This window comes from Typopeltis vanoorti, chromosome 16 (assembly GCF_054136105.1).
Source record: "Typopeltis vanoorti isolate ZY-2024b chromosome 16, IOZ_Tvanoo_1.0, whole genome shotgun sequence".
Lineage (NCBI taxonomy): Eukaryota > Metazoa > Arthropoda > Arachnida > Uropygi > Thelyphonidae > Typopeltis > Typopeltis vanoorti.
In genome coordinates, this window is record NC_143564.1 from 79,236,610 (window position 1) to 79,263,580 (window position 26,971).

Genomic DNA, 26,971 nt, shown 5'->3' on the forward strand with positions numbered 1-26,971 from the left:
TATACGGGTTTCTGTGTAGTAGTTTTGTGTTTTTCCAGTTGATCCTGTGTGCAGGGGTATCCAGAGCATGGTCTGCTAGGCCCGACTTCCCATAATGATAATTCCAGACGTATCTTTTATGTTCGCTGATGCGGATGTTCACAGTTCTTCCTGTTTGACCGTAGTAGGCTTGATTGCATGAGCAGGGTACTTGGTAGACTCCTGGATGTGATAAAGGAGGAATGCTGTCCTTGGGTGAGCGGATGAGGGTGGCTAATTTGCTACATGGTCTGAATGTGGTGCGTAGTTTATGTTTATTGAGAATTCTTGAGATCTTTTCGGATGTGGCTTTAATGTAAGGGATGGTGACTGTTTTGTTGTAGTTCTCTGTGGTGGATGGTGGGAGGGGTTTCTCTGTGGTGGATGGTGGAAGGTTGGCCGCTACAATCCACATAAAATAAACAAAATACTAAACACTCCTAAGAAACCCCTCCCACCATCCACCACAGAGAACTACAACAAAACAGTCACCATCCCTTACATTAAAGGCACATCCGAAAAGATCTCAAGAATTCTCAATAAACATAAACTACGCACCACATTCAGACCATGTAGCAAATTAGCCACCCTCATCCGCTCACCCAAGGACAGCATTCCTCCTTTATCACATCCAGGAGTCTACCAAGTACCCTGCTCATGCAATCAAGCCTACTACGGTCAAACAGGAAGAACTGTGAACATCCGCATCAGCGAACATAAAAGATACGTCCGGAATTATCATTATGGGAAGTCGGGCCTAGCAGACCATGCTCTGGATACCCCTGCACACAGGATCAACTGGAAAAACACAAAAGTACTACACAGAAACCCGTATAAATCAGAGAGATTGTTCTTAGAGGCGACAGAAGCCCTAAAACACACTCCAAATCTCAACAAATATGGCTGTATTAACTTGCCGAAGATCTGGGAGACAGTCATATTAAGAAAAAACTAACACTTTTCTAGGACTCTAGTAATATATGATAGCTTTTTTTTTTTTTTTTTTTTTTCAGATAGAGGGTGCCAAAATCAGGACTCTAGTCTTTGTGTTGCTGCTACAATTTTGTTTAAGTACACCATGTTGTTTTAGTCTCGCGTATTGTGACAAACAGTGTTTTTGTGCTCAGAAGATGCTGGTTATAACACCAGCGAAATATCAGCATCAAGTTAATAAATTAATTATTTACTTAGTTTCTGTGTTCTATTATACTGGTAAAATAATAAACAACATATTCGATGAACACAAGTCTGTCCACACGCTAGTAAAACCCATTCTGTATTATTTTTGATAACACTCAAATCCCCAGACAAGATGAAATCTCTCTTCTTGGAATTACCATGGCTTTGGGCCTCTCCTGGCATAAACACATCACAACCATTGTATCCTCAGCTTCCAAAAAGCTAGGCTTTCTCTTTCGCTCAAGACGTTACTTCACTTCAAAACAGCTGTTAACCTTATACAAATCGCAAATCCGCCCAGCTCTCGAATACTGTTATCACATTTTTAGTGGGGCTCCTAAAAGCTCCCTCAAAATGCTTGCCTCAATACAAAAGACAGCTAATAGACTGATAAATGATCCATCTCTTACCAACTCACCTCCCCCACTTTCACATAGATGTTTAGTCTCTGCAATTTGTATATTCTACAAATATTTTCATGGAAAATGCTTATCTGAAACAACATCATTAATTCCCCCACTCTGTACTAAACCCATTGGAACACATACAGCCACCTCCTAACATCCCTTCACAGTACACCTTGAAACCCACAGAACAAGTTTCTTTTCCTCCTCCTTCACCCCTGCTACTGCTGTACTGTGGAACAGTCTTCCCCCCCTGAGTTATTTCCCAAGGAATACAATATACAGGCTTTCAAATCGAATGTTAGCAAGTTCCTCCTTTCCCATCCCACTACCCATATACGGTACTAAAGTACTATAGGTTGACCAGCCAACCTTTCGTATATGGGCCCAACATAAAAAAAAAAAATATGATGGTAGTCTTTGCAACATGTGCAATGTGCCCTCAGAACTTCAGTCCACTGTCCACCATCACTCTAAGATCTGGAATCTCATCCACTTCCTGATGTACAACTCCACCAATACAGTATGAAGTGTAACACCTTGCAAATCTTCTTGTAGAGAATTAACATCAGCTCTACTCCTAATAATTCTACCTAACTTTGCATCATCAGCAAACATTTGATGATCCCCAGTCAATTCACAAGAAATATTAACAAACAAGTTAAACAGTAGGAGCACAAGAACAGAACCCTGAGGTACGGCACAGGTCACTTTCCTTTTCTGAGGCATAGCTCCATCATACACAGCTTGCTGGTATCATTCCTAGAGGCAATCTCCTATCCATTTATATCCTCTTCAGCTTGTACACCAACTTATCATGTAGTAATTTAGCGAATGCTTGTGCATTCGATAGATTACTACATGATGTGTAGTAATCTATTTTTTTGTCAACCCAATCATGTATTCTATTTTTAATGAATTTTTCCAACACTTTGATCATAACTGCAGACACACAGACCAGTCTGTAATTAGAAACTTCTGGTCTTGAGCTATGCTTGTGGAGAGGTATTATTTTGCCTTCTTTCCATGCCTCAGGAACTTTACCCACTGCAAGACTCTCATTAAATAACCAGGACAAGGGCATGGCTAACTCTTTTGCACATTTTTTTTAAAATGCATAGTGATATGTCATCCATTCCCACAGCCTTATTAACATCTACCCCAAGCAACACATGAAACTACTCCGATTCTTTCACCTTTAATTCTCCTAATACTTGCCTCCCTTCTGCATGCTGCACAGCATTATTTACAGCACTATGATATACATTGATGAAGTGTTCGTTAAATAATTCCACTATGTTATTTGCTATGGTAACTCTGCCAAAATAACTATCCACCAGCATCAACCTGCCATAATTATTTTTCCTCTTGTTTGCCATGTCAGAGAAAAAAATCTCAAGGATTAGCTCTGACCTGACTGGCCAATCTCCTCTCATATTCTACTTCTGCTTTTCTAACCATGCTTGTCACTGTTCTGGCCTGCGCTTTATATTCTTGATGCATCTGGTCACTGTAAACCGTCTTGTACTTCCTCCATAACAACTTCTTTTGTAACACTGCTTGCTTGATTTAACTGTTCATCCATTTCACTCTTACTCTATTTTATTCGCTTAACTTTTGGTACCCGGTTATGCATCGCTTGTGTTAGATACTGCTTTATCATTTCCCATGCACTGTCAACATCTTTTCTACATAATTTATCAACCCAATGTATCAATGCTAGTTGACTACAGAGCTTCTAGTAATAATCTACCTTATAGTTCCATATATAGACCTTCTTGATAACAACTTTTTCCTGTTTGACTGCCTTCCAAACCAATGATCATGATCCAAACCTCATGATCACTTTCACCAACAGATGGCAGTGTTGATACCTCATTCACAACCACATCAAATAATATCAAATGATATCACATTTGGTGATATCATTTGATATCACCAAATCTAATACTGATAAACCTCATGTTGCTTTCATCACATGCTGTTTCAGATTGTTATTACACTATACACTATATATACACTATCTCTTCTTTCCAGTGCACATTCCTGTAATGAAAATCTCCCATTAGAATCATCTTCCTTTTACTTGCCCAACTAATTTGTTTAAACATTTCACAGTCGATGTTTTCTACTTTCCCTGCCTATAACAGCATCCTATTAGATATACTATTATATTGATCTCAACTTCACATGAAACAGCTTCAAAATTCACATATACTACTATTTTCCACTTCCTCTGTTACCATTAACAGTACTCCCCGTCCTGTCTTCATCTTTTTATATTTTCGAAAAATTCTATATCCTACCATTTCAAGTCTTGACAGTATATCATCCTCAGTCAACCAAGTTTCTCTTATGCCAATTATCTTTGGGCATACTAATTCAATCAATGCTACAAAGCCCCTTTACTGATTTCTGATACTCTGTACATTAGTATACAAGTGGCAATTCTCCACTCTTTGAGGCCATCCCATCAACACAGTCACTCTTTACTCTCTCTCTGCTGTAGTGCACTTCTCTCTTCATTCTGACCATCCCCACTGGTTTGCACTTCATCACTTTGCTCTGTTATAATCACTTCCTCACCTTTGTATCCATCCTCTTCCCATCCTTCCATAACCTGCTTCTCAACCTTTCTCTGACTCTTAGTCATACTATTATATGAACCCTGTGCACTCTTATTAAACAACAGTTGCTCCCAATGACTAACACCAAACTCATTCAAATGCATTCCGTCATCTTTGAACCACTCTAACTTCCCTTCAGATTCATTCCATACATTTCCATACATTCAAATTGAACACTCTCTGCTCGACACAATTTACCCATTTTGTCATTCAGTACCTTTCCTCTCCTTCTGAGTTCACTACTGTCATATCTGGACAAAAAACTAACCACTTTCCCAATGACACTGTTATTCTTCACTTCCTGCAACAACTTCTTCAAAACCTTTTCCACGTTCTTTGTTGCACTATTCAAGTTGTTTGTGCTGCCCATCACTAATTCTGACACCATTCCTTCCTTCTATGTAAAGCATCTGATATTTGTTTTATTGTACTACCTGCAAAACATGTCTTGTGCACTTTATCTTTTATCACACCTTTAATGACTGAGTCATCATATAAAGCAACCTATCATCCTTAGATGTTTGCTCCTTCTTATTAACTTCCTTCTCATTAACACCAGTTCTTTAAATGTTCAATTTCCTCCTCCATACATTTCACTTGACTCTACACTTTCATTAACTCTTGCCTAAGCTCTTCCACGTCACTTCTATTATTACTGCTGCAAGCACTCCCATCCATTTCTTGATTATTCCTGGTAATGCCATCATCATTTTTGGTAGGTCCTAGCCTTTCATCGCACTTTTCACATACTGTAATATGATCCTTTTTATGATTCAATCTAACATTCCATAAATCTTTAATATTTTTGGACACATACATGAAACAATTGCTGTATCTTATCCACTGCAAAAACTCCAGGGAAAAACTTGCTCTCCAAGTTGAAACCTTCCGCACTACTGGTGTATGCTTCCATTTTTGTAACGTTAATTAACACTACCATGTTAATCATGATAAAAACCAAAGCAAACGCTTTTAGTATTTTATAACTTTTTTTTTTCATTTTCATTACATAATGTTACAAATAGTTGAACACATTAATGTTTCAATTACAGCAGAAAATGAATTTAAAAATCAATATTTATGTGAGGGTGAATTTTTCTCCTTATTTAGGACGTTGAGGTATATTTGCAGCTGTCTTCAAAAAAGTGTGATGGCAAAATGGCCAAATGATCCACTGGTAAAGACACGGGTTGTAAGGTAGATATTAGAAATATTCTTTAATTGAAATATAGTAAAATTTTAATTCATCATCATTCTTTAAATACTATTAATACACATACCAGCCATTAAATAAAAAACCTTTATTTAATACCTTGTTGGACTTCCTTTAGCCTGAATTACAGCACTGGTTTGGCATAGATTCCACATGGTGTTGGATTGCATCTATGTCTACAACATACCAGGTGTTCACCAAACAGTTCTTGAACTGGCTCAGATTTGATGGAAGAGGACGTTGCTCCTGGATCTGTTTTTCTAACATATCCCATATATTCTCAATGGGGTTCAGATCTGAACTTTGTGGTGTCCAAGAAAGATGGTGGAAGTTGTTGTCATGCTTGCAGAACCACTTCTGAATAATTCTTCCACAATGGACAGTAGCATTGTTGTCCATGAAACAACCATCACCTGCTGGATTAAAAGTCAACATTGCAGGATGAATTTGATTACCAACAATGTTCAGATATTCCTTGGAGGACAGCCTACCTTCCAGCAATATCAGGGGGACTCATTCTGTACCAACAGAACATGCCTCATACCATGACACCACCTTCAGAACCTTGAGTTGTGTTTACAAGACAAGCTGGGTTCATTTCTTCATGGGATTCCCACCAAATTCTCTGCCTACTATCATTATAGAAGAAGGTGTACCATGACTTGTCTGACCACATGACTTTTTTTTTCATTATCCAGTCACAGTGTTCCTAACACCACTGTAGACAAATTTTCTTGTTTTCGCAGAAATCGATGGTTTTCGTGTAGGTATGTGATTGCCAATACTAGTCCTTTTCAATTTCCCACTCATAGTTCAGTGAAATATGGGTCGGGAACTGTCTCCATTAAATACTTTGGTCATTTGCTGCATAAAGTTCTGTTTGTCTATACAAGGAATGAAATCATTGTCTCAGATTTCAATCCTGACAGAATGTCTTTGGATAACAGTTATGCCTCTTAGACAAGCAATGTGAGTTATTTTTCAATGAATTAAACATCAGAGACCTCTCAGCTTTTGAAAAATCAGTCAGTTGTGCTGTTTTCAAAATTGTAGCTCCAGCTAGATGGGCACACACAATAAGTCCTTTATCGAACTCTGAAAGATCCTTTGTTTTTTGCATTGTGATCAACACTGTTGACAATTACTGACGAGTATTATTCCTAAGTAGTTGCTTAGTACACATTGTGACGCATATTAAGTATATTCCTTATATGCTGTGTAAGTGACATTTACGTACATCCACATAATACAGGTTTCTAATTCAGTGGCTGGTATGTCTACTTAAAGATATAGTAAATTACATTACATCTTGCCACTCTGAACTATTCATTTGGCTTGATTCTACTTTGGTGTTGGAGAAACTATGATCATTGGTTTTTCTGTTCCATGCTTGTGGCTATTTAAAAAATTATAATTTGCAATTTTTGACATAATCTTAATATTTGTGCACCTTTTGTTTTCAGATATAAAGTTTTTTGCTTGTTCAATTTCTAATTCTTTTCAGAAAGCTTGCTTTCTTTTTTCTCTATATATATCAACTACTATAAGTATTCAAACCTTCTGTAGCTATGATCACAGCCACAGTAGGAATGCTGCCAGTTGAGTGTAAATTAGAAAATATTTAAATTACCAGTTCATATATAAATTCACATAGAATAACAAATTATTTTTGTTTTCTCAACTAGATTCATGAAATTCATTTGCTTCACTTCATCAGGATAATTACATAAATAAACTAAAAAAACTAGAAAACAAGTAATAACAGCTAACAACTCTAGTGAAATTATTTGATATGAATAACAGCAGGTGTGCATCCACTGTCATGCTGGATGTTCATGCATGGATTAATGTATACTACTGGTAGATATGAGTGTGTCATGATGAATTAGTGAAAACCAAAACTTGATCTTTTCCAGATCTACAGAACTTAAATACAGATCTTTGTCATATTCCCATGACTTTTCAACTATTTGTCGTAAAGTGAATATCTGATCCTGACAGCTTCTATTTGTCCTAAATCCAGCTTGTTCTTCACCCAGCTTTTCTTCCACAATTCTTCTCAACCGTTTCTTATGTATACTTGCATAGATCTTGCCAGGAACACTCAGTAGGGAAATACCTCTGTAATTCTCACATTCAGTTTTATTTCCCTTTTTATATATGGGTACTATGAGAGCTCTACTCCAATCATCTGGAATTCGTCCTTCTGCCCAGGCCCTCTGAACTATGCAGTGTAGCCACTGTAAAACTTTTATACCTCCATACTTGAGCATTTCTGGTCTAATATCATCTACTCCAGCTGCCTTTCCACATTTCAGACTTTTGATGGCTTTTTCTACTTCAAGCATGGATATGTATTCTTGATTGCATGCCTGGTCAGTGTTTTTTATCACTGTACTGTCATCACTGCTAGTTTCATTTAGCAATTTTTCAAAGTAATTACTCCATACTTCAAGGATATCTTTTTCTCCAGTTTTCATATCACCTTTGTCATCTCTAACTCCTTTTACAGCACTCTTTCCTCCATTTCTGAGCTTCTTCCAGAATATCTTTCCACCTTCTTGATATGTCTTTTCTATGTTCTTGCCAAAGTCCTCCCATGACTTTTGTTTAGCTAGTTTTACACGCTGTTTAGCTTTCTTAATTTGTCTCTGTATTCCTGGCAAATAAGTCAGGTTGTGCTGACTTATTTGCTAGGAACTTTTGATATGCTTTCTTCTTTTCCTTCACTGCCTCTTTAACTTCCTGTATCCACCAGGGAGTTCTGATTTTTCTATCCTTGCAGACAACCTCACCACATGCCTCTCTGGCAGAATCCGTCAATGTTTTCTTCAGAGCTTGCCACTGAATCTCCAAGGTTTGATTCCTGTTCTCAAACTCTTTCAATTTTTCTTCAATAATCTTTGTGTATTTTAGTCTACAGTTCACATCTGAGAGCTGCTCAACTTTTATTCACTTTAAAACTTTCTTACATGTCATTCTTTTCATTATGAAATTCAATTTTTTCCTGCTCAAGACTAAATAGTGATCACTTCCAATTTCAAATCCTCTGTACACTCTGGTGTCCTGCACCAGGGAGAAAATATCACTATCAACAATAACATAGTCAATGAGACTTTTCTTATTCCTTGCCTCTTCTCTCCATGTGAATTTGTGCACATTTTTATGTTGGAACATGGTGTTAGTAATAACCAGTCCATGTCCTGAGCAGAAATCCAACAGATATTTGTCATTATTATTAGCTTTGCTCTTTTCTCGAAATTTTTCCCCAAATATTCTTGTATGTCTGACAATCATTTCCTACTCTGCTATTTAGATCCCCAAGAAGGACAAACTTTTCCTTTTTTATTGTGTCAGTTGCTTTCTCTAAAGTCTTAAAAAATTCCTCCACTTCTACCTTAGAATCTTCTGTGGGACTATAGGCACAAATAAGTCTCATTGTCAAGTCCCCCATTCTGATATTTGCCCACATCACTCCCCCACTTTAGACTGCCTGGCATTCAAGAAGATTAGCCTCATATTTAGTATTGAATACTATGGCTACTCCTTCTTTTCCTTTATTGTCATTGCCTGAATATAGCATTTTGTATTTATTGCTCAGAAAGATCTCACCAGTTTTTGTCTTTTTTTTTGTTTCAGTCACCCCTATTATGTCGATCTGGTACTTATCTAATTCCTCAGCTTGCTCTATTTCTTTGCCATTCAGGCTTCTTATGTTGATAGTACCGATCTTTAATTCTGGTGATATTGAGTTGGATTGTGTTTTAGGATTCCACATTTGGTCTCTTATTTAGGATTGCTGAATTATCCAAGCTTTAGCCCACTCCACTGTACTAAATGTGCAATAGATTCACCCTTTCACCACATATATACCTCACAATAATAACAGTAGGAAACTTGATTTAAATTTTTTTTCTTTCTTTCTTTTTTTTTTAATAAATACAGAAAGGTTTGTCATTTTCAGTATGGTTTATTGTCAAAAAAAAAAAAAAAAAGAACAATAACAATTAAAAACAAAAGTTTTTTTTTTTCCTGCTTTGGACCAGTAGCATTATAGATCATGCTTTTTGTCATTATTGTAAAATTTTCTTTGTTTTTCATTAGAGATGCAGCAAATAATCAGTTTTGCTTTGGTATTCAACTGATTCATTCTGTTTTGCAATTATTCAGCTTTAGTCAAATCTGAAGAAAGATTCAGTATTTGGCCCAGCCAAAGCAGAAACTGATTGTTGCATGCATCATAACAAATGCAGTGATTCCAGGAAAAGCTTTCCCTTATCTTGCACAGTCGTTTGCTAAGGCTCATTTGCTAATTTGGTGTTGTCTGTTTTCATTTAGTTTATATTATGTGGTCTTAAAATCCATTTATGTTATGAAGTCTTTAAATTTCTTAAAATAGTTAAAAAGAGTATTTACAGTTTTGGTCATATATAATAAAACAAACAAACAATGTTTGGAACTTTTGCGATTTATGTTATGTTTCAAAATCAGCAAAATGTAAAATTATGTAAACAGGAAATGTGTAAACAAAAAAGAATGTTAGATATCTATACAATCAACAACAATTTAAATATGTTAAGAGCAGTGGTCTTTGATGGAACCAGTGCTAAATTTATTGGGTCCTTTTGAGGAATTAACAAAACCATGAATTTCTCCTTACCACTATAGTAATGGGGTCTTGGAAACAGCAAGAAATTTCTTTCACTGCCAGCATATATGGCGAAAGAGTATTCAGAAGCCAGATATATTTATGGAGGAACAAGAAGTAAACTTCTTCCAAAACAATTCTTCTGAAAAATTACTTATTGTACATCACAAGTAAATTGCAAATTCATTTCGATTATTAAATCATAATTATTCTTTATAGTTAACAATGTAAATTTGAAGTTCAGTCAATATTTTTATTTCGTTACTTAAGGAAATAAGAGGTTTTTTTTTATTATTTGTTTTTTTTTTTGTAATAAACTTTCTTTGTATAATTTAAACGAAGTGTATAATTTTATTTCTTGCAAAATGAGTTCAAACCAGCAAGTCTAAATAGTCAATATGGTTACTTGTTAGAGGAGGTATTATTATCATGCATATTTTTTAATCTTTCTTCAATCTCTTAAAAAATAAATTTTTAAGGAGAAATTATTATTTTTTATTTTTTTTCCAAGTCAAATTTTTTTATAAAAAATTTCATTCACTATGCTTCAGCCAAATATTTGGTATTTGTTTATTTGGTCAAAGCATCCCTGTTTTCAATTGTTATTTTTTCTCTTTTAAATACAGCCACATTGGTAATAGATGAAAGTAAATAAAACTATATAAAACCAGCTAAAAATCATGGAAAGACTTTGGTTAGAGTATAGAAAATAAATATCAGAAAGGTGGTAGAATATTCTGGAGGATATTTAAAAAAGCTCAGCAATGGAAGTAAGAATACTGTAAAAGGAATCAGAGATAATAATGGTAACATGAAAACTGAAGATATTCTGAATATCTCGAGTGATTAGTTTGAAAGATTGCTAAACGAAATAAGTAGTTGACAACACTGGTAGAAAATGCTCAACAGAAATATATTATTATTATATGAGACCTCCAGGGATCTAGGACTCATCGAGGGAGGCTATAAATCACCCAAACCAGCTGTCATACCCTCCCTTAAATTCACTCACACTAGATGCACTGACCCCTAAAGTCAAACTATTCCACTCACTTACTGCTCTATGAGAGAAAAACCTAGCTCTTACTCCTTTCTTGATGGATGTCCCCCCGTGTTCTCTCCCCACCTTTCACATAATGAAAAATTTCATTAGATGATATCCTATAACACCCATTCAAAAGTTTATAGACCTCTATCATATCACCCCCTCTTTCTCCTGTTAACCAGAGTCTGTAATCCACATACTCGCAATCTGTACTTATAATCTAAATCCCATAATTTGGATATAATCTTTGTAACTCTTCTTTGCACTCTTTTCACAGCTTCTGTATCCCCTTTGAATCCACGAGACCAAATCTGTGCACAGTAATTCAGGTGTGATCTTATCAAAGCCTTATAAAGAGACAAAATGACTTCCTTCTCCTTATATGTCATCACTTCATCATCGCAATTATCTTCTGAGTTGTATTTGCAACTTTTGCTATGTGACCTTTGAACTTTAAATTCCTATCCACCAATATGCCAAGATCTCTTGCTTCCTCAGTTTCTTGCAGCAAAATCCTGCTAATATAATATGAAACTGGAAATCTCATCATGAAAAAGAGCATAACTTTACACTTACTAACATTAAACTGCTAGCTGTTTTAATTTTGTTCAAATTTCCAGCCTATTCAAATCATTTTGTAAGTGCTAAATATCAGTAGCATCCCTGATTGTCCTGCCTATTTTCGCATCATCAGCAAACAACTGCACATCTGATGTTAGACCCTGCCTGATGTCATTAATGTATAGATTGAACAATAATGGCCCAAGGACTGAACCCTGAAGTACACCACTGGTCACCTTATATCTGGCAGATTCACACCCACTGCATACCACTTTTTGATATGTCTGTCAACCATCTCCTGATCCAAGTCAAGAGTTTATATTCCAATGCCATGTTCTCCAGTTTATGCAACAGCCTTTTGTGCGGTATCCTATCAAATGCCTAGAAAATCTAACATTGTCATAGTGTATCCATTCCCTTTATCCAATTTGGCCATAACATTGTTATAAAATATGAGCAAATTGTTAAAACATGACCTTCCTTGCAGAGTATAGCTTATTTGTCTACCCATTTCTGTATGTGAGTTCTTACCAACTTCTCTAAATCTTCATTACCACACCAGAGATATTGATAGGTCAGTACTTAGACACATCGGTTTTTGCACCGCCCTTGTACAATGGAACTATCATTCATTCCTGAGCTGAGACTCAAGTTATACAAACATGTGAAAGGCCTAGCCAATTCGGCTGATATTCTATCAATCCATATTGACAAATTCTTATTCAGTTTATGCAACAGCTCTTCAACCTCATTTTCATGCACCTCTAAAACTTCTGACACTATGAACAAATCCAACACTCTTTGACTTCGAGTTCCTTCTTTCACATGCTGCTGGAGAAAGTTGTCTCGCAACAATTCAATAAATTCATCCTCTTTCTTATCATGAGATCTCTCTTCTACCCAATCAATGGTTGGAAAATTATAGTCTCCCATAATCACTTGTTTGGTATCCACAAGGCTAAATTGGGGATGCATTTCTTCATTCCCTGCAACTGAGCCACCAGGTCTGTAGCAACACCCCCACCATATATATATTTCATTTTGTTAGCCTCCACTTCACACCAGACAGATTCAAACTCACTACTACATGAGACATTGTTACCATCATTGTTTTCTTGTGTTTCTACCCTAACTGGACTTAAATCATCTGATATCATTAGTAGTAGTCCTCCTCTTCCTCTCCTATCTCTTCTGCCATTCCTAAAAATATTATACCCATTACACTCGATCCTACTTACCATATTTGATTCTGATAACCAGGTTTCACTGAAGCGAACAATCTTAGGCCACATTATATTCAATAAAGCAACAAACTCAACCCCTTTGTTTCTGATGCTCCTGGCATTTGTGTATAGACATAATAAATTACCACCTATCCTATTTTATAATCAGGTGTGTAATCTACTTGGCCTTGTTGTAGAACTTTCTTTCTTCATCCCCAGACATACTTAAACGGTCCGAACCCAATGCAAAGTTTTCCACTCCTTTGCCACATACATAACCATGTTCAAAGACATTCATATCTTTATCACGTTTGCATACCATAGCTGAACTTTCACATACATTTTTCTCATTCCTCCATTGATGATTTAGTTTCATTGATGATGTAATTTTTCCAAGCTCCTGATGCCAAATGAATTCAAGTGCAGTCCATCTCTCTCTTATACTGGTTTTTTCTGTCATCAAACTCATTCCACCCATTAAAACTCTCCCATCCATTTCTTCTACACAGCCTACATGTGAAATCATTTGCTATCAGTGCTCTCCTTAACTAGGTACTATCATATCTGGATAGCAAACCTACAATTTTTGCTCTCTCACATTTTTCCAACAGACCTTTCATATCTTCTGTCATACTTTATTTGTCACTACTAAATTATTAGTACCCACCAGAACTACCATCTCTTTTACTTTTCTTTTTTGTTTTTCAATTACGTTTTTCATATCTTTATTTTTCACCCTTGAGAAATTAGAATTGGTGACTCCTCGGTAAGTGCATATTTTAAGATTGAATCACCAATACTTGATAGCAATACTTGAAGTAGAAAAAAAAAAAAAAAACATCAAAAACCTGAAATCTGGAAAGGAGCTGGAGTGGGTGATATTTGAATAGAAATGTTCAAATATGGAGGTATAAAAGTTTTACAGTATATTTGCTGATTAATTCAGAAGACCTGGTCAGAGTGACGAATTCCAGATGATTGGAGTAGAGCTCTCATAGTACCCATCTGTAAAATAAAATTGAATAAGAAGAAAAGAGTTAACAAAATGTGAAATGGAAGCTTAGAAAAAATGGGCCAAATAGAGGTTCTCAGGTTCAGATTTTCACATTAAGATAAATAGTTCAGAAATCATGTAAATAGAACAAGGATCTGTATTTCATTTTTGTAGATCTGAAAAAGGCATATGATAAGGTGCCAAATAAAAAAAAAAAAAAACTGTTCAAAACACTACAGTTTTATTACACAAATGGGACATTATGCACTAATGTTCATGAATTAAGGAATGAAGAGAAAAATTACAATAACGACAGAAGAAAAGGGAAAAAACATGAACGTTAAATACAGTATGTAAAAAGTGATGCTGAATCTGGTTATTGTATACAAATGAGTGTTACTGTCAGCAGTTTATATAAATAAGACTTGCCATAAAAGCAGAAGTTTTGGAGTGGTTTTACCACTCCAAAACTTCAACCTTAAGAAAACATCTTAAGGTTGTGACAAATTGTAAGGTAATTCCAACAGATCAAGTAGCACAACAACACCGACTGCTGTGCGCAGACTTTAAATTAAGATCGAAGATAAGAACTTCTGGTTGCCATGGGATGAAGACAATTAAGTGGTTTCGCTTAAAAGAAGAGAGTGTGAGGAATCGTTTTAGGGAGAGAGTGTTAGAGAGGATTTCGGATGGACTGGAAAGTGTACAAGATTGGTGGAAACATAATTCAAAAGTAATCCTGAGCTGTGCAATCGAGGTGCTTGGTGAGACATCTGGAAAGATTAGAGAGCAGAAGGAGGGTTGGTGGTGGAATAATAATGTACAAGTGGCAGTGACAGCTAAGAGGAAGGCAAAGCAGAAGTGGGATGAGTCAAGAGTGGAAGAGGACAGAGAGGTGTACAAAGAGAGAAAGCAAGAAGCCAAGAGAGTTGTGGCACAGGCGAAGGCCATGGCATATCAAGATCTGTATGATCAATTAGAAACAAAGGAAGGACAGAGAAAAATTTACCAACTAGCGAAATGTAGAAATAAAGCAGCTAAGGACATCTTACATGTGAGGCAGATCAAAGATGCTGAAGGAAGAGTATTATGGAGGGATGTGGACATAAGAAACAGATGGAAAATATACTTTGAGGGACTTCTGAATGAGGAAAATGCAAAGACTCACAGAGGAGATGGGCAGCCTTCTGAGGGGATGGTGCAGAACATCAGTAGAATGGAAGTGACGGAGGCCATGAAGAGGATGAGGAATGGAAAAGTGGTGGGCCCCGACAGAATTCCAGTGGAGGCATGGAAGGCACTGGGGGAAGAGGGAATTGACCTGCTGTGGGACCTGTTCATGAAAGTTTGCCAACAGGAAAATATACCCGAGGAATGGAGGGAGAGTACTCTTGTTCCCATCTACAAGGGTAAAGGGGATGCACAAGACTGTAAAAATTACAGAGGAATAAAGTTGATGTCCCACACAATGAAGATCCTAGAAAGGGTTCTTGATGGTAGATTGAGGGAGGAGGTGGAAATTGCAAAGGAACAATTTGGCTTCATGCCTGGTAGATCAACAACAGATGCTATCTTTGGGTTACGACAGATGATGGAAAAATATCGAGAGAAACAAAGGGAGCTACATCTGGTATTTATTGATCTGGAGAAAGCATACGATAGAGTGCCAAGGCAAGAAGTCTGGAGGTGTCTGAGGGAGAAGAAGGTGCCGGAGAAATATGTCAGGTTGGTGCAGGAAATGTACAGAAATGTGAAGACAAGTGTTCGGACCTGTTTGGGACAGACAGAAAGTTTTCAAGTAACAGTTGGCTTGCATCAAGGGTCAGCATTAAGTCCGTTTCTGTTTAATATTGTGATGGAGGTGGTAACAGAGGAGGTGAGAGAAGATGCACCTTGGACAATGTTGTATGCAGATGACATCTTGCTGTCTGTAGATACAAGAGAAGAAGCGGAAACTAAACTGGAAAGATGGAGAAAAGTACTGGAAGAGAGAGGTATGAGACTGAGCAGAAGTAAGACAGAGTATATGTGTTGCGCAGTGGGCGGTGGCCAGGAGACAGACCTGGAGCTGGAAGGAAATGTCATCAGGAAGGTGAGAGACTTTAGATACTTAGGTTCGACAGTGGAAGAAGATGGAGGAGGTGAGAAGGAAGTGGGATGCAGGATACAAGCAGGTTGGAGGAACTGGAGGGAGATGGCTGGAGTGTTATGTGATAAGAGGGTGCCGATCAATCTGAAAGGCAAAATTTATAGGACAGTAGTGAGGCCAGCTATGACATATGCTATAGAAACTGTGGCCCTGAGGAAAAATAACATCAGCAGGATGGAAGTAGCAGAGATGAGAATGCTTAGGTGGATGTGCGGTGTGACCAGAAAGGATCATCTGAGAAATGACTATGTCAGGGGAACAGTGAAAGTTACGAACTTAGGAGCGAAAATACAGGAGGCAAGGTTGAGATGGTTTGGTCATGTGATGAGGAGGGAGGACGAATATGTGGGAAGAAGGGTCATGCAGATGGATGTGCAAGGAAGGCGGAAGCATGGGCGGCCAAAGAAGAGATGGAGGGAGCTGGTAGAAGAGGACTTGAAGATGAAGAACTTGGATGTGGTGACAGCCCAGGACAGGAAGGTGTGGAGGAGACTCATAACAAACAGTGACCCCACTTAAGTGGGAGAAGCTGCAGAAGAAGAAGAAGAAGAAGACTTGCCATAAAAGCAAAAGTTTTGGAGTGGTTTTACAGTTCATATCTGGAGTCAGAACAAGACATTTCATGAAATAAATTAAAACTGCCAAGAAATTATATCCTTGCTTTCATTCTGTATCTAAGTGTAAGCAAACAAAGTTTGCGTGTGAAGTCACTTCACAACTGAGATACTGGTATATAGGAGGTAATGACTTCACGTCAATTGCCTTGGCATCTCATAATGCAATGCACGTATCCTTACAGTCATGTATAATACTATAGATTTTGGGAAGGGCCACTATCCACACTGGTTTTGGTCTTTATTCAGATGTGAAAGTAAAGGGATGCTCATCATAGGCCTAGTGTGTATGGGGGTGTAAGAGACCCTGATAGTATAGGAGAAAGAAAAGACAGATAGCTAGATAGTATGAGAGAGAGAAAAGGCCTCAGCTCCTCTTATATAATTGCATACCCAAAGGCTATCAGTTTTCTTTTTTCACCAATCTTATATATATGAACAACCAAAAGACCAATTGAAACTAAACTGCAAATATGACTGATACCCAGGTGCTTAGCCTTATTTGAGTTCACCTTCTCTGCTTTGGATTGCTCTCCAGTCATTGCTGCAATTGACTATAAGACCACATTGAATTAAAATGATGGAACTATTTAAAAAAACCTCTCATAGCAAAAATGGACAGAATTTTATCTCCCCCTCTTGTGAATATTGCATGTTGCAGATGTAGAAGAGGTTGTTCATGATTTATTTTTCACGGTATTAACCACCACACAATTTTATCAAAGAGATGTTTTATTAACGCTTATATTTCGCTGATTTTCAACTCAGCATCATCAGAGCACAACACACTTGTACACGCGACAGTGAGTGAGTGAAACAATATAATTGCAAAAGACAAAAGATCTAAAGTCCTATTTTTGGTGCCTTCTAACGGAAAAAATAAATTAATAAAATAAAAATAAAATAATAAAAAAATAAAAAACAACTATCCAGGAGTTTTTCTTAGGATAACAGTCTCCCAAATTTAAGGCAAATTAATGCAACCATATTTGTTAAGGTTGGGAGAATTCTTCAAAGCCATTGCTGATTCAAAAAATAATCTTTCAGATCTATAACAACTCCTAAATAGCACATTTGTTTTCCTCCATCTAATCCTGTGTGAAGGAGTGTCCAAAGCTTGGTCTGCCAGTCCCGACTTGCCGTAGTAATAGTAGCGAATGTATCTTTCATGTTCTTCCATGCAGATTAAAAAGTTTACTGATCTTCCTGTTTGCACATAATAGGCCAAGTCACAGTCACAAGGAACTTCATACACTCCTGGGTGTGCTAAAGAGTGAAGTTTATCCTTAGGCGAGTGGATCAGAGTTGCCAGCTTGATATGAGGTTTGAAAGTGGTGTGAAGGCCATGTTTCCACAATACTTTGGCTATCTTTTCCGATATACCTCTGATATATGAAATTGAAATGGTCATGTTGTATTCTTGTGTATTAGGGGAGGGCAGAGTAATGGGCCTATGTATCTATTTTGTAGGGATTGTAGCTGTTGGCTAAGAACGTATGGCACAGATATTGGAGTTCTGTGGTCAGAGCTGTATTGTTAGAACAAACGGCTCTGGGTCTGTGTGTAAGTGTTTTTAAAATGCATACTGTTGGACTGGATGATGATGGGATTGTTTATGTAGGTATCTTCCTGTGTGTGTAGGCTTTCTATAAATAGAAAAAGATAGTGATCCATCTGAAAGGCGAGTGACTAATATGTCAAGAAATGATAAACAGTTATTTGATTCTTTTTCTACTGTGAAGTGGATTTTGGGGTGTTGGCTGTTTAGGTAGGTGACAAATGCATCCAAAGTGTCTTGTCCATGGGGCCAGGTGGCAAGCACATCATCTACATAGTGTAACCACACTTGTGGCTTGTATGTAGCAGTGGTAAGTACTTTGTTTTCAAAGTGTTCCATGTGAAAATTTGCTAATGTGTGTGTGGGGGGGGGGGGGGGGGGCATAGCAGTGCCATTAATCTGGTTGTAGAATTTTCCTCCCCATGTAAAGTAACCTGCATTCATGGTAAATTTAAATAATTCAAAAATATCAGGGGGGAAATTTAGACTTGATTAAATTAAGAGTGTCTATAAGTGGTACATTGGTAAATAAGGAGGTGACATCAAAATTAACCATTCTGTTTGAATCTTTTAGGATTAGATTTTTAATCAGTGTTTTGAAATGGACTGTTTTTTACAAAAGTAGAGGAGTTGCCTGTAAGGGGGGGTAAGCGACTTGGCTAAATGCCGGGGCAGTTTATATGTGGGACTATCTATGCCAGGCGTGGCCAACTTTATTCTATATGAGGGCCAATATATGATGAGTGGTAGCGTCACGGGCCGCACACTTTTAGACAGAAGTTAAATAAAAATAAACACTGTATTTTTTCAAGGCAATAGTTATATGTATTGAATTACTATATTTGTTATTGGTTGAACGTGATAATTCTGACATTGCGTTATATCTCAGTGTATCTGTTTCATAATCTAAAGCATTAATCGAAACATAAGCTGTAACATGTTGTATTGCATTTATATAATGTTGTAAGCATTATTATTATTTATTAACACAAACAATTTAATTTTTTCCTTGGGGGTGCTGCAGTGTCGTAGTGCTTATATACGGACCGCCACTGGTGAATTCATTTTTTGCTGCAACTTCAGAGATGTGATGTAGGACAGTCCACATTTCAGGATTTAACACGTTGATTAGTTCTTGTTGTAGAGCTGTTTAGCTTACTAAGCTCTATGTGAATAGCGGCGATTTGTTCTCAGGAAAGCGCAGAACTCGCCCATTGATAAATACGATGTGCATTTGCTGATTGTAACTTTTCTTTGAATTCCAGAAAAGATGGAATGATATCGTTGTTGCGGCATCGTTTAAGGAAGGCTAACCTGTCAATTTTCTGGACAATTTCAGTTTCAACTTACTGAACCATCTCGCTTTCTATCCAATATCTTCTCCGTGCAGAATCATCAATCTAATAAGCTTAGGTGTTGATGGTTATTCATGACTTATTTTTCACGGTATTAACAACAACACACAATTTTATCAAAGAGATGTTTTATTAACGCTTATATTTCGTTGATTTTCAACTCAGCATCATCAGAGCACAACACACTTGTACACGCGACAGTGAGTGAGTGAAACAATATACAGTAATTACAAAAGATCTAAAGTCCTATTTTGGTGCCCTCTAACAGGAAATAAAATAAAATAAAGGAAAATTCTACAAACAGATTAATGGTACTTCTATGGGTTTACCCCCATTAGCAAATTTTTACATGGAACACTTTGAAAACAAAGTACTTACCACTGCTATATATACAAGCCACAAGTGTGGTTATGCTATGTAGATGATATGTTTGCCATCTGGCCCCATGGACAAGACACTTTGGATGTGTTTGTCACCTACCTAAACAGCCAACACCCCAAAATCCACTTCACATTAGAAAAAAAATCAAATAACTGTTTACCATTTCTTGACGCATTAATCACCTGCCTTTCAGATGGATCACTATCTTTTTCTATTTACAGGAAGCTTACACACACAGGAAGATACCCACATAAACAATCATATCATCATCCAGTCCAAGTATGCATTTTAAAAACACTTACACACAGAGCCAGAGCCATTTGTTCTAATGCAGTGGTGTTCAACCTTTTTTTACTACATGAGCTACTTTTCTATAAAAAGTTATTCGGCGATCTACTCTCTTATATAGATCACGTTCCCCCAACCTAATATCTGATTACGCACAAATAAACAACTAAAAAAAATACGCAACTAAAAGCTTTATTTGTGTATTTAAAAATTTATTTATCACTTTTAATTATTTTAATACAACAAAAAAAAAACAAATATATTGGAATAAAATATTTATTTCTCTATTTTGAAAAACCAAAGTTAGAAAAAATAACAGATTGATTACAAACTCACAAGTTACAGGAAATTCTGGTTGATTAAAAAAAAAAAGTTAATGTGAAATTTGGCATTGTTTGGACCTCGCAGTATTTTCATTGTCAAGTTGGTATGAAGAAGTGGCCAATCACAGCCAATCATCCAAATGATCGTTTGTAATTTGGTTTCTTAATTGATTTTTTTGACGGTCATATTTGAAAAAGCAGATTCTGACAAGTATGTCGATCCGAAACACGACAGAATTTTTCATGCAATATCATTTAATATTGGGAATTTTTCATGTGCATACTTCCAAATGACTTCATTGTTTATTGATTTTAAATGTAAACTATTCTGAATGTTTATTATCTGAAGTTCTACTTCAACTTGGTTTATATCAAACAGCCCACTTATTTTATTTGAAATTTCTGTGATGTTCAAGTTTTCTTGAAATGGATTATTGATAAAGGATACAATTATTTCAGTTTTATTAATATCTTTAAATCTTGAATTTATTTATTTCTCAACTAATTTTATTTCACGAATAAATTCTTTTAAATCATAGCGAAACATTTCTTGATTTTGTTCAAAAAATTTTAATAAATATCGGAGATGTCGAAATTCGCAGTCATTTATAGTTTCTTTAATAAAAGTAAGTATTGTTGGAAACTTTTTATTGAACTTAACATGTCAATTAAATTTTTATCTCTACCTTCTAACTCTAAATTTAAATTGCTTAATTTCGTACAGAAATCTACTAAAAATGCTAAGCGTAACAACCATCTTTTATCACTCAATTGTGGATAAATATCTCCTTTTTTATCAAGAAATTTTTTATATCGTTAATTAATACAAGAAATGTTTCTAAAAATTGACTTCTGCTGAGCCAGCGAACATTATTGTACAACAGAAGTTCCCTATCATCATCTGCCTGCAATTTAAATAACCGCCATTGCAGGACTTTTCCTCGTACAGAATTTACAATTTTAAATGTAATATCCAAAACATCTTTTGTGTTTAATCTTTTACTACACAGTACTTGAGGGTGAATTATACAGGGATGTCGTATGTTAAAAAATGTGGATATTTGTCATTGTTTTTACATAATGAAATGAAGCCTGATTTATTACATATCATTGCAGGAGCACCATCAGTAGTAATAGACACAAGTTTAAAAAGCGGAAGTTTGTGTTGTTTCACAAATTCATCAAATGCCGAAAAAATGTCTTCTTCTCTAGTCCTTCCCAATAATGGTATAATTTTCAAAAGTTCTTCTTTACTTGAAATACCATGGGAATAAATACCATTAGCTGAGCAATATCAGTGAAGTCGTTTGATTCATCAAATTTTAATGAAAATGCAACACACTGGTGAATGTCTGACATTAACCTGGCCTGGAAACTTTTCTCCCGCAATTGGAACTCTTCCTTTTGGCAATTTGAAACCTTTTCTGCGGCCTAGAGGTAGTCTCTCTCTCTCTAGCGACACCTCGAACCGAGAAGCTCCTTTCTGGAAACAGGAAACTCCTCTCTCAAACAACGTTGATCCGAGCAGTCTCTCTGACAGTGACTCTGGACTGGGCGGCCTCCTCTCTGACAGCAATTCTGGAATCAGGACTCCTTCTGCTTACTTCAGTCCCTTTTTATTAGGCCTCCTCTGAGACCTCGCATGAAGTTTGGCAACCCCAAAAGAATCGGTCTGAATCTTTCATCTTACGTTTCAAATTCGCCACGCCTTTTGTTCTCCTCCGCTTTCTTTTGATTGTAAGTTGCCAGCCATCGGAAAGTTGTTTGAACTCTTTCTGACTGACTTCGGAGATGTTTACACTTTGAGCCTGCAAGCCTTTCTCATACATACAAGATTCAATAACAATCTTTCTAATGCCGCCATGTACAGCTTCGACGACAAAAACATTGGCTTTGTTTTTAACACTCTAACATATTCTTATTAAAGCAGTATATACAGTTAGTTTCTAAAGAGTTATTTACAAAAACATCTAACACAAACTATACTAAGACAAAGTTTTTTTTTTTTACAATATTCACATGGGACTTAACCTAAGTAAAAAATCGATGTAATGTGCTTTGGAATATTTAAGCCAGAATCGAGTTTTTACACGTTGCTTATAATCGTATTCACTCGGCTTGCTGTTTGATTTCCACTGATCCAAATTAATTCATTTACCCAGACTTATAAGAAAATTACTGATTTAACAATTTTAACGAAAAATAAATAAACAATAGAAATACACTTAAAGCGAATTAAAAATAATACAAAATAATGATAAATAAAATATTATGTTTTCAGTTTTAATTAAATTTGTAAGTAAGGAGGAATACACAAGAGATTGACCAAAAATCGGTCGTGATCGATGGGTTCAACACCCTTGTTCTGACCACAGCTCTGACCACAGAACTCTAATATCTATGCCATACGTTCTTAGCCAACAGCTACAATCCCTACAAAATAGATAAAATACTACATAGGCCTATTACTTTGCCCTCCCCTAATACACAAGAATACAATATTCACATGGGACAATATGACCATTTCTATTCCCTATATCAGAGTTAAATCAGAAAAGATAGCCAAAGTATTGTTTAAACTTGCCTTCTCCCCCACTTTCAAACCTCATGTCAAGCTGGCAACTCTGATCCGCTCGCCTAAGGATAAACTTCACCCTTTAGCACACCCAGGAGTGTATGAAGTTCCTTGTGACTGTGACTTGGCCTATTATGGGCAAACAGGAAGATCAGTGAACATCCACCTGGAAGAACTTGAAAGATACAGTCGCTGCTATTACTATGGCAAGTCGGGACTGGCAGACCACGCTTTGGACCCTCTTTCACATAGGATTAGATGGAGGAAAACGATTGTGCTATTTAGGAGTTGTTATAGATCTGAAAGATTATTTTTTGAATCAGCAATGGTGTTGAAGAATTCTCCCAACCTTAACGAATATGGTTGCATTAATTTGCCAAAAATTTGGGAGACTGTTATCCTAAGAAAAACTCCTGTATAGTTGTTTTTTATTTTATATTATTTTTTTATTTTTTTCCATTAGAGGGCGCCAAAAATAGGACTTTAGATCTTTTGTCTTTTGCAATTATATTGTTTCACTCACTCACTGTCGCGTGTACAAGTGTGTTGTGCTCTGATGATGCTCAGTTGAAAATCAGCGAAATATAAACGTTAAAGAAACATCTCTTTGATAAAATTGTGTGGTGTTGTTAATACTCTGAAAAATAAATCATGAATAACCATCAATGCCTAAGCTTATCTGTTAGTAGAAGCGGTTGTTCAATTAATGAGTGCCCATTTTGTTAAAAGCTATCAAGTGGTATATGCAACATTGAGTTCACAGCTACCTTTTCACTGGATGAATAAACTCAGGTGTGTGAGGATGAGGTATTAGAGCTGTTGCACAAATTGAATAAGAATTCATCAATAGGGACCGATGGGATATCAGCACATGTGTTAAAAGAGTGTTCAGCTGAACTGGCTATTCCTTTTACCAGGCTGTTCAATATGAGTCTCAGAACTGAGAAGATTCCACAGGAATGGAAGGAATGTATGGTAATTCCATTGCACAAGGGTGGCGCGAAGATCGATGTATCCAACTATCAATCAGTTAGTATCTCAGAGTGGTGGTGAAGATTTTGGAAAAATTAGTTAGAGCTTGCATTCAAATATGAGTTAACAGTGAATCTCTACTTTGCAATGAACAACATGGTGTTTACTAAGGGAAGGTCATGTTTTAGCAACTTGCTCACATTCTGTTATGAGAAGTAGAACAGATGTTATAGCTTTACAAGAGGACCTAAATAGACTGTCTGAATGGGAAGTGTGTGTGTGTATGTGGGGGGGTCAGTTTGATGTTGCAAAGTGTAATGTTTTAAAGTTTGGGAAGCAAAGATGAGATGCAGAGTATAGGATTGGTTGGGATATTTTAGAGGAAGTGGAGGAGATGAAAGATTTGGAGGTTATGGTGGATAGGGGCTTGAAATTTCATCGACATTTTGCTAAAATTGTGAGGACAGCACAGCAGATTATGGGAATGATGCAGAGAACATGATCTGGAGAATGATGATATGTAGAAATAAGGATGTTTTGATTCCATTGTACAAGACTTCAATCAGGCTGAATGTGGATTGCAGATTTTGTTGCCAAATTTTCAAGAGGATGATAAGATGTTAGAAAGGATCCAGAAATGATCGACTAAGTGGTTTCTGGTCTCTGGAATGTAGAATATGAGGACAGATTAAGGGAATGCAAATTATGGAGCCTAGTGGATAGAAAGAAGAGGGGGAGACATGATCAAGACGTATAAGTTTGTAAAGGATAATTACCAGATTAGCATGAATAAGATTTTTCATAAAATATCTACTGACAAGGGGAGAATGGGAGACCATCCCTGGAAAATGTATAAGGTGGGTGTGGAGCAGAATTTTTGCATGGAGAGTGGTGGGTGTTTGGAATGCATTGTCTGAGAGTGTGGTAAGTGCAAGGACAGTGAATGCATTTAAGCTGAGATATGGTGCACTGTGCATGTGAGAGTTGGACCTTCCACAATGAGTCTCTTTGCTCCATTGAAGTCTGTTGATAATAATAATGTGCTTCCTAGTGGAACCATGAATGCCGCAATTTACAGTGATGAAGTCCTGGATCCCTGTTCATCCACATTTAAGATAGAGGAATTATCCTACAAGCCAAAGGCTTGTTCTGATTTTAGTTCTTATCTGCTGACCATACATAACAATACTTGAGTTTCCTGGGAGGATCCATTTGGATCAATTCTTCCTTCTCTATTATTGCATAATTCCTCTCTGAGCTACTAATCAACCTACTATGCTACAGGCTTCAATTTACCTTCAGATAGATCCACTAATAACTATGTATGCACAAAAAAAAAAAAAAAAATAGATCCCAATTAGTGTGAATTAAAGCTAGTTGATTTGCCAAAGCAGAAATAAGATGAAAGTTTTTTTTGTTCTGCTTTTCCCTAAATAAACTTTATCCTTATTTTTCATAGGATCACTAAAAGAACTATGGTAGGCTAAGTATTTTTGCAATAAAATGCCTATAATTGTTCACCATTTTTATGTCTACCCAATATTTGTGGGGTTATTTAGGAAACCATAACGGCGGTGTGTAGGAAGAGCTCCGGATTCAGATAAGTTATTCTTGAAATAATTAATTGTATATGAGTGTTTGAGTAAGAGCTGCTATAAAAATTGTGCAATACTAGTATTATTAGTGTGTAGGATATTTTGCCTAAACTTAATTACAAATTCATTGTTATTAGACCTTAGAGTAGTAACCATCAGAGGAAAGATGGTGGCGGCTTTGTCATTGCATGACTTTAACTTAGACTTCAGTCATTTCGTGAAGTGCGAGATGTGCTACAAGTATTCTTTTGATTACATAGATGATTTGTGAACATTTAGGACAGATGGAAGGAGGGTGTGTGCAAAGTGTGAACTAAACGAGGTATTGATGAGTGCTAATATGAATTTGATGACAGAAAGTGTTAGCAGCAAGAATGTCACGGGAAGAATGAGTGCTCGTTTGAAAGAGAAGGATGTGTGAAAGAAAGGCGAAAAATTGTTAAAATAATCATTGAAAAATAAAACGAGTGATTTGAAAACCATAATTGATGGTAAAAAGGACGAAAGCAAGGTGAATGTGGCAGAAGGCAACAAAATTGAGAGAACGAAAGAAACCGGAAATAGCGTGACGAAATGTTTGAAAGTTGGAAAAATCAAAAGAATGGATGAAACCGGATATAGTGTGATGCAAGGTTCGAAAGTGGGGAAAAAATGAAAGAATGAATGATAGTGAAAGTTTGACGCATGGACCAAAAGCATGGAAACTCAAAAGGATGAGTGAAAGTGTGAAGCGGGGGGTTGAGAGTTCGAAAATTCGAAAGATTGAATGATAGAGAGAGTGTGATGCAAAATTTGAAAGTTGAATTGGGTTGAGATGAAATGGATGCAGAGTGAAATTAAGAAAATTCGGATGAAAACGATTAAAACAAATCAAATAGGTACAAAAGACGAGCGAGTGGCATTGTATGGCGAATCCATTATTAAAGGTGTGTTGGATGAGAGGATGCACAAGGTATGTTTTCCCAGGCAGTAAAATGAGTAGAATGATTGAGGCATTGGATCTGAGGAGGGAGCGAGCAAAGGAGTAGATGGTTTTAATAGGTACGAATGACTTGACAGAGGACAAAGAGCTCGTCAGAATGGATATCAGGAGGCTGCTTAGACGGATAACAGAGAATAGTGTGGCAGGACGGGTAGTAAGCATGTTGTCTAGGTATGACTGTGGTGAGATAGTGCGGAGAGCAAGGATTATGAATGATATGTTGGCTGAAATATGTGAGGAGAGGGGAGTACAGTTTGTTAATGTTTG

General features: G+C 36.6%; 1 protein-coding gene across 6 annotated transcripts in view; it reads left to right on the top strand.

Moving 5' to 3' along the window:
• The window catches only part of vap (RAS p21 protein activator vap), a 689,463-nt gene that overhangs the window by 554,078 nt on the left and 108,414 nt on the right, over window positions 1–26,971 (top strand). For all 6 annotated transcript variants that reach the window (XM_090406565.1, XM_090406568.1, XM_090406566.1 and 3 more), the window contains one exon: window positions 5,339–5,425. In XM_090406565.1, the coding sequence (XP_090262691.1) occupies window positions 5,339–5,425 (87 nt within the window). The remainder of the gene's footprint in view (window positions 1–5,338; window positions 5,426–26,971) is intronic.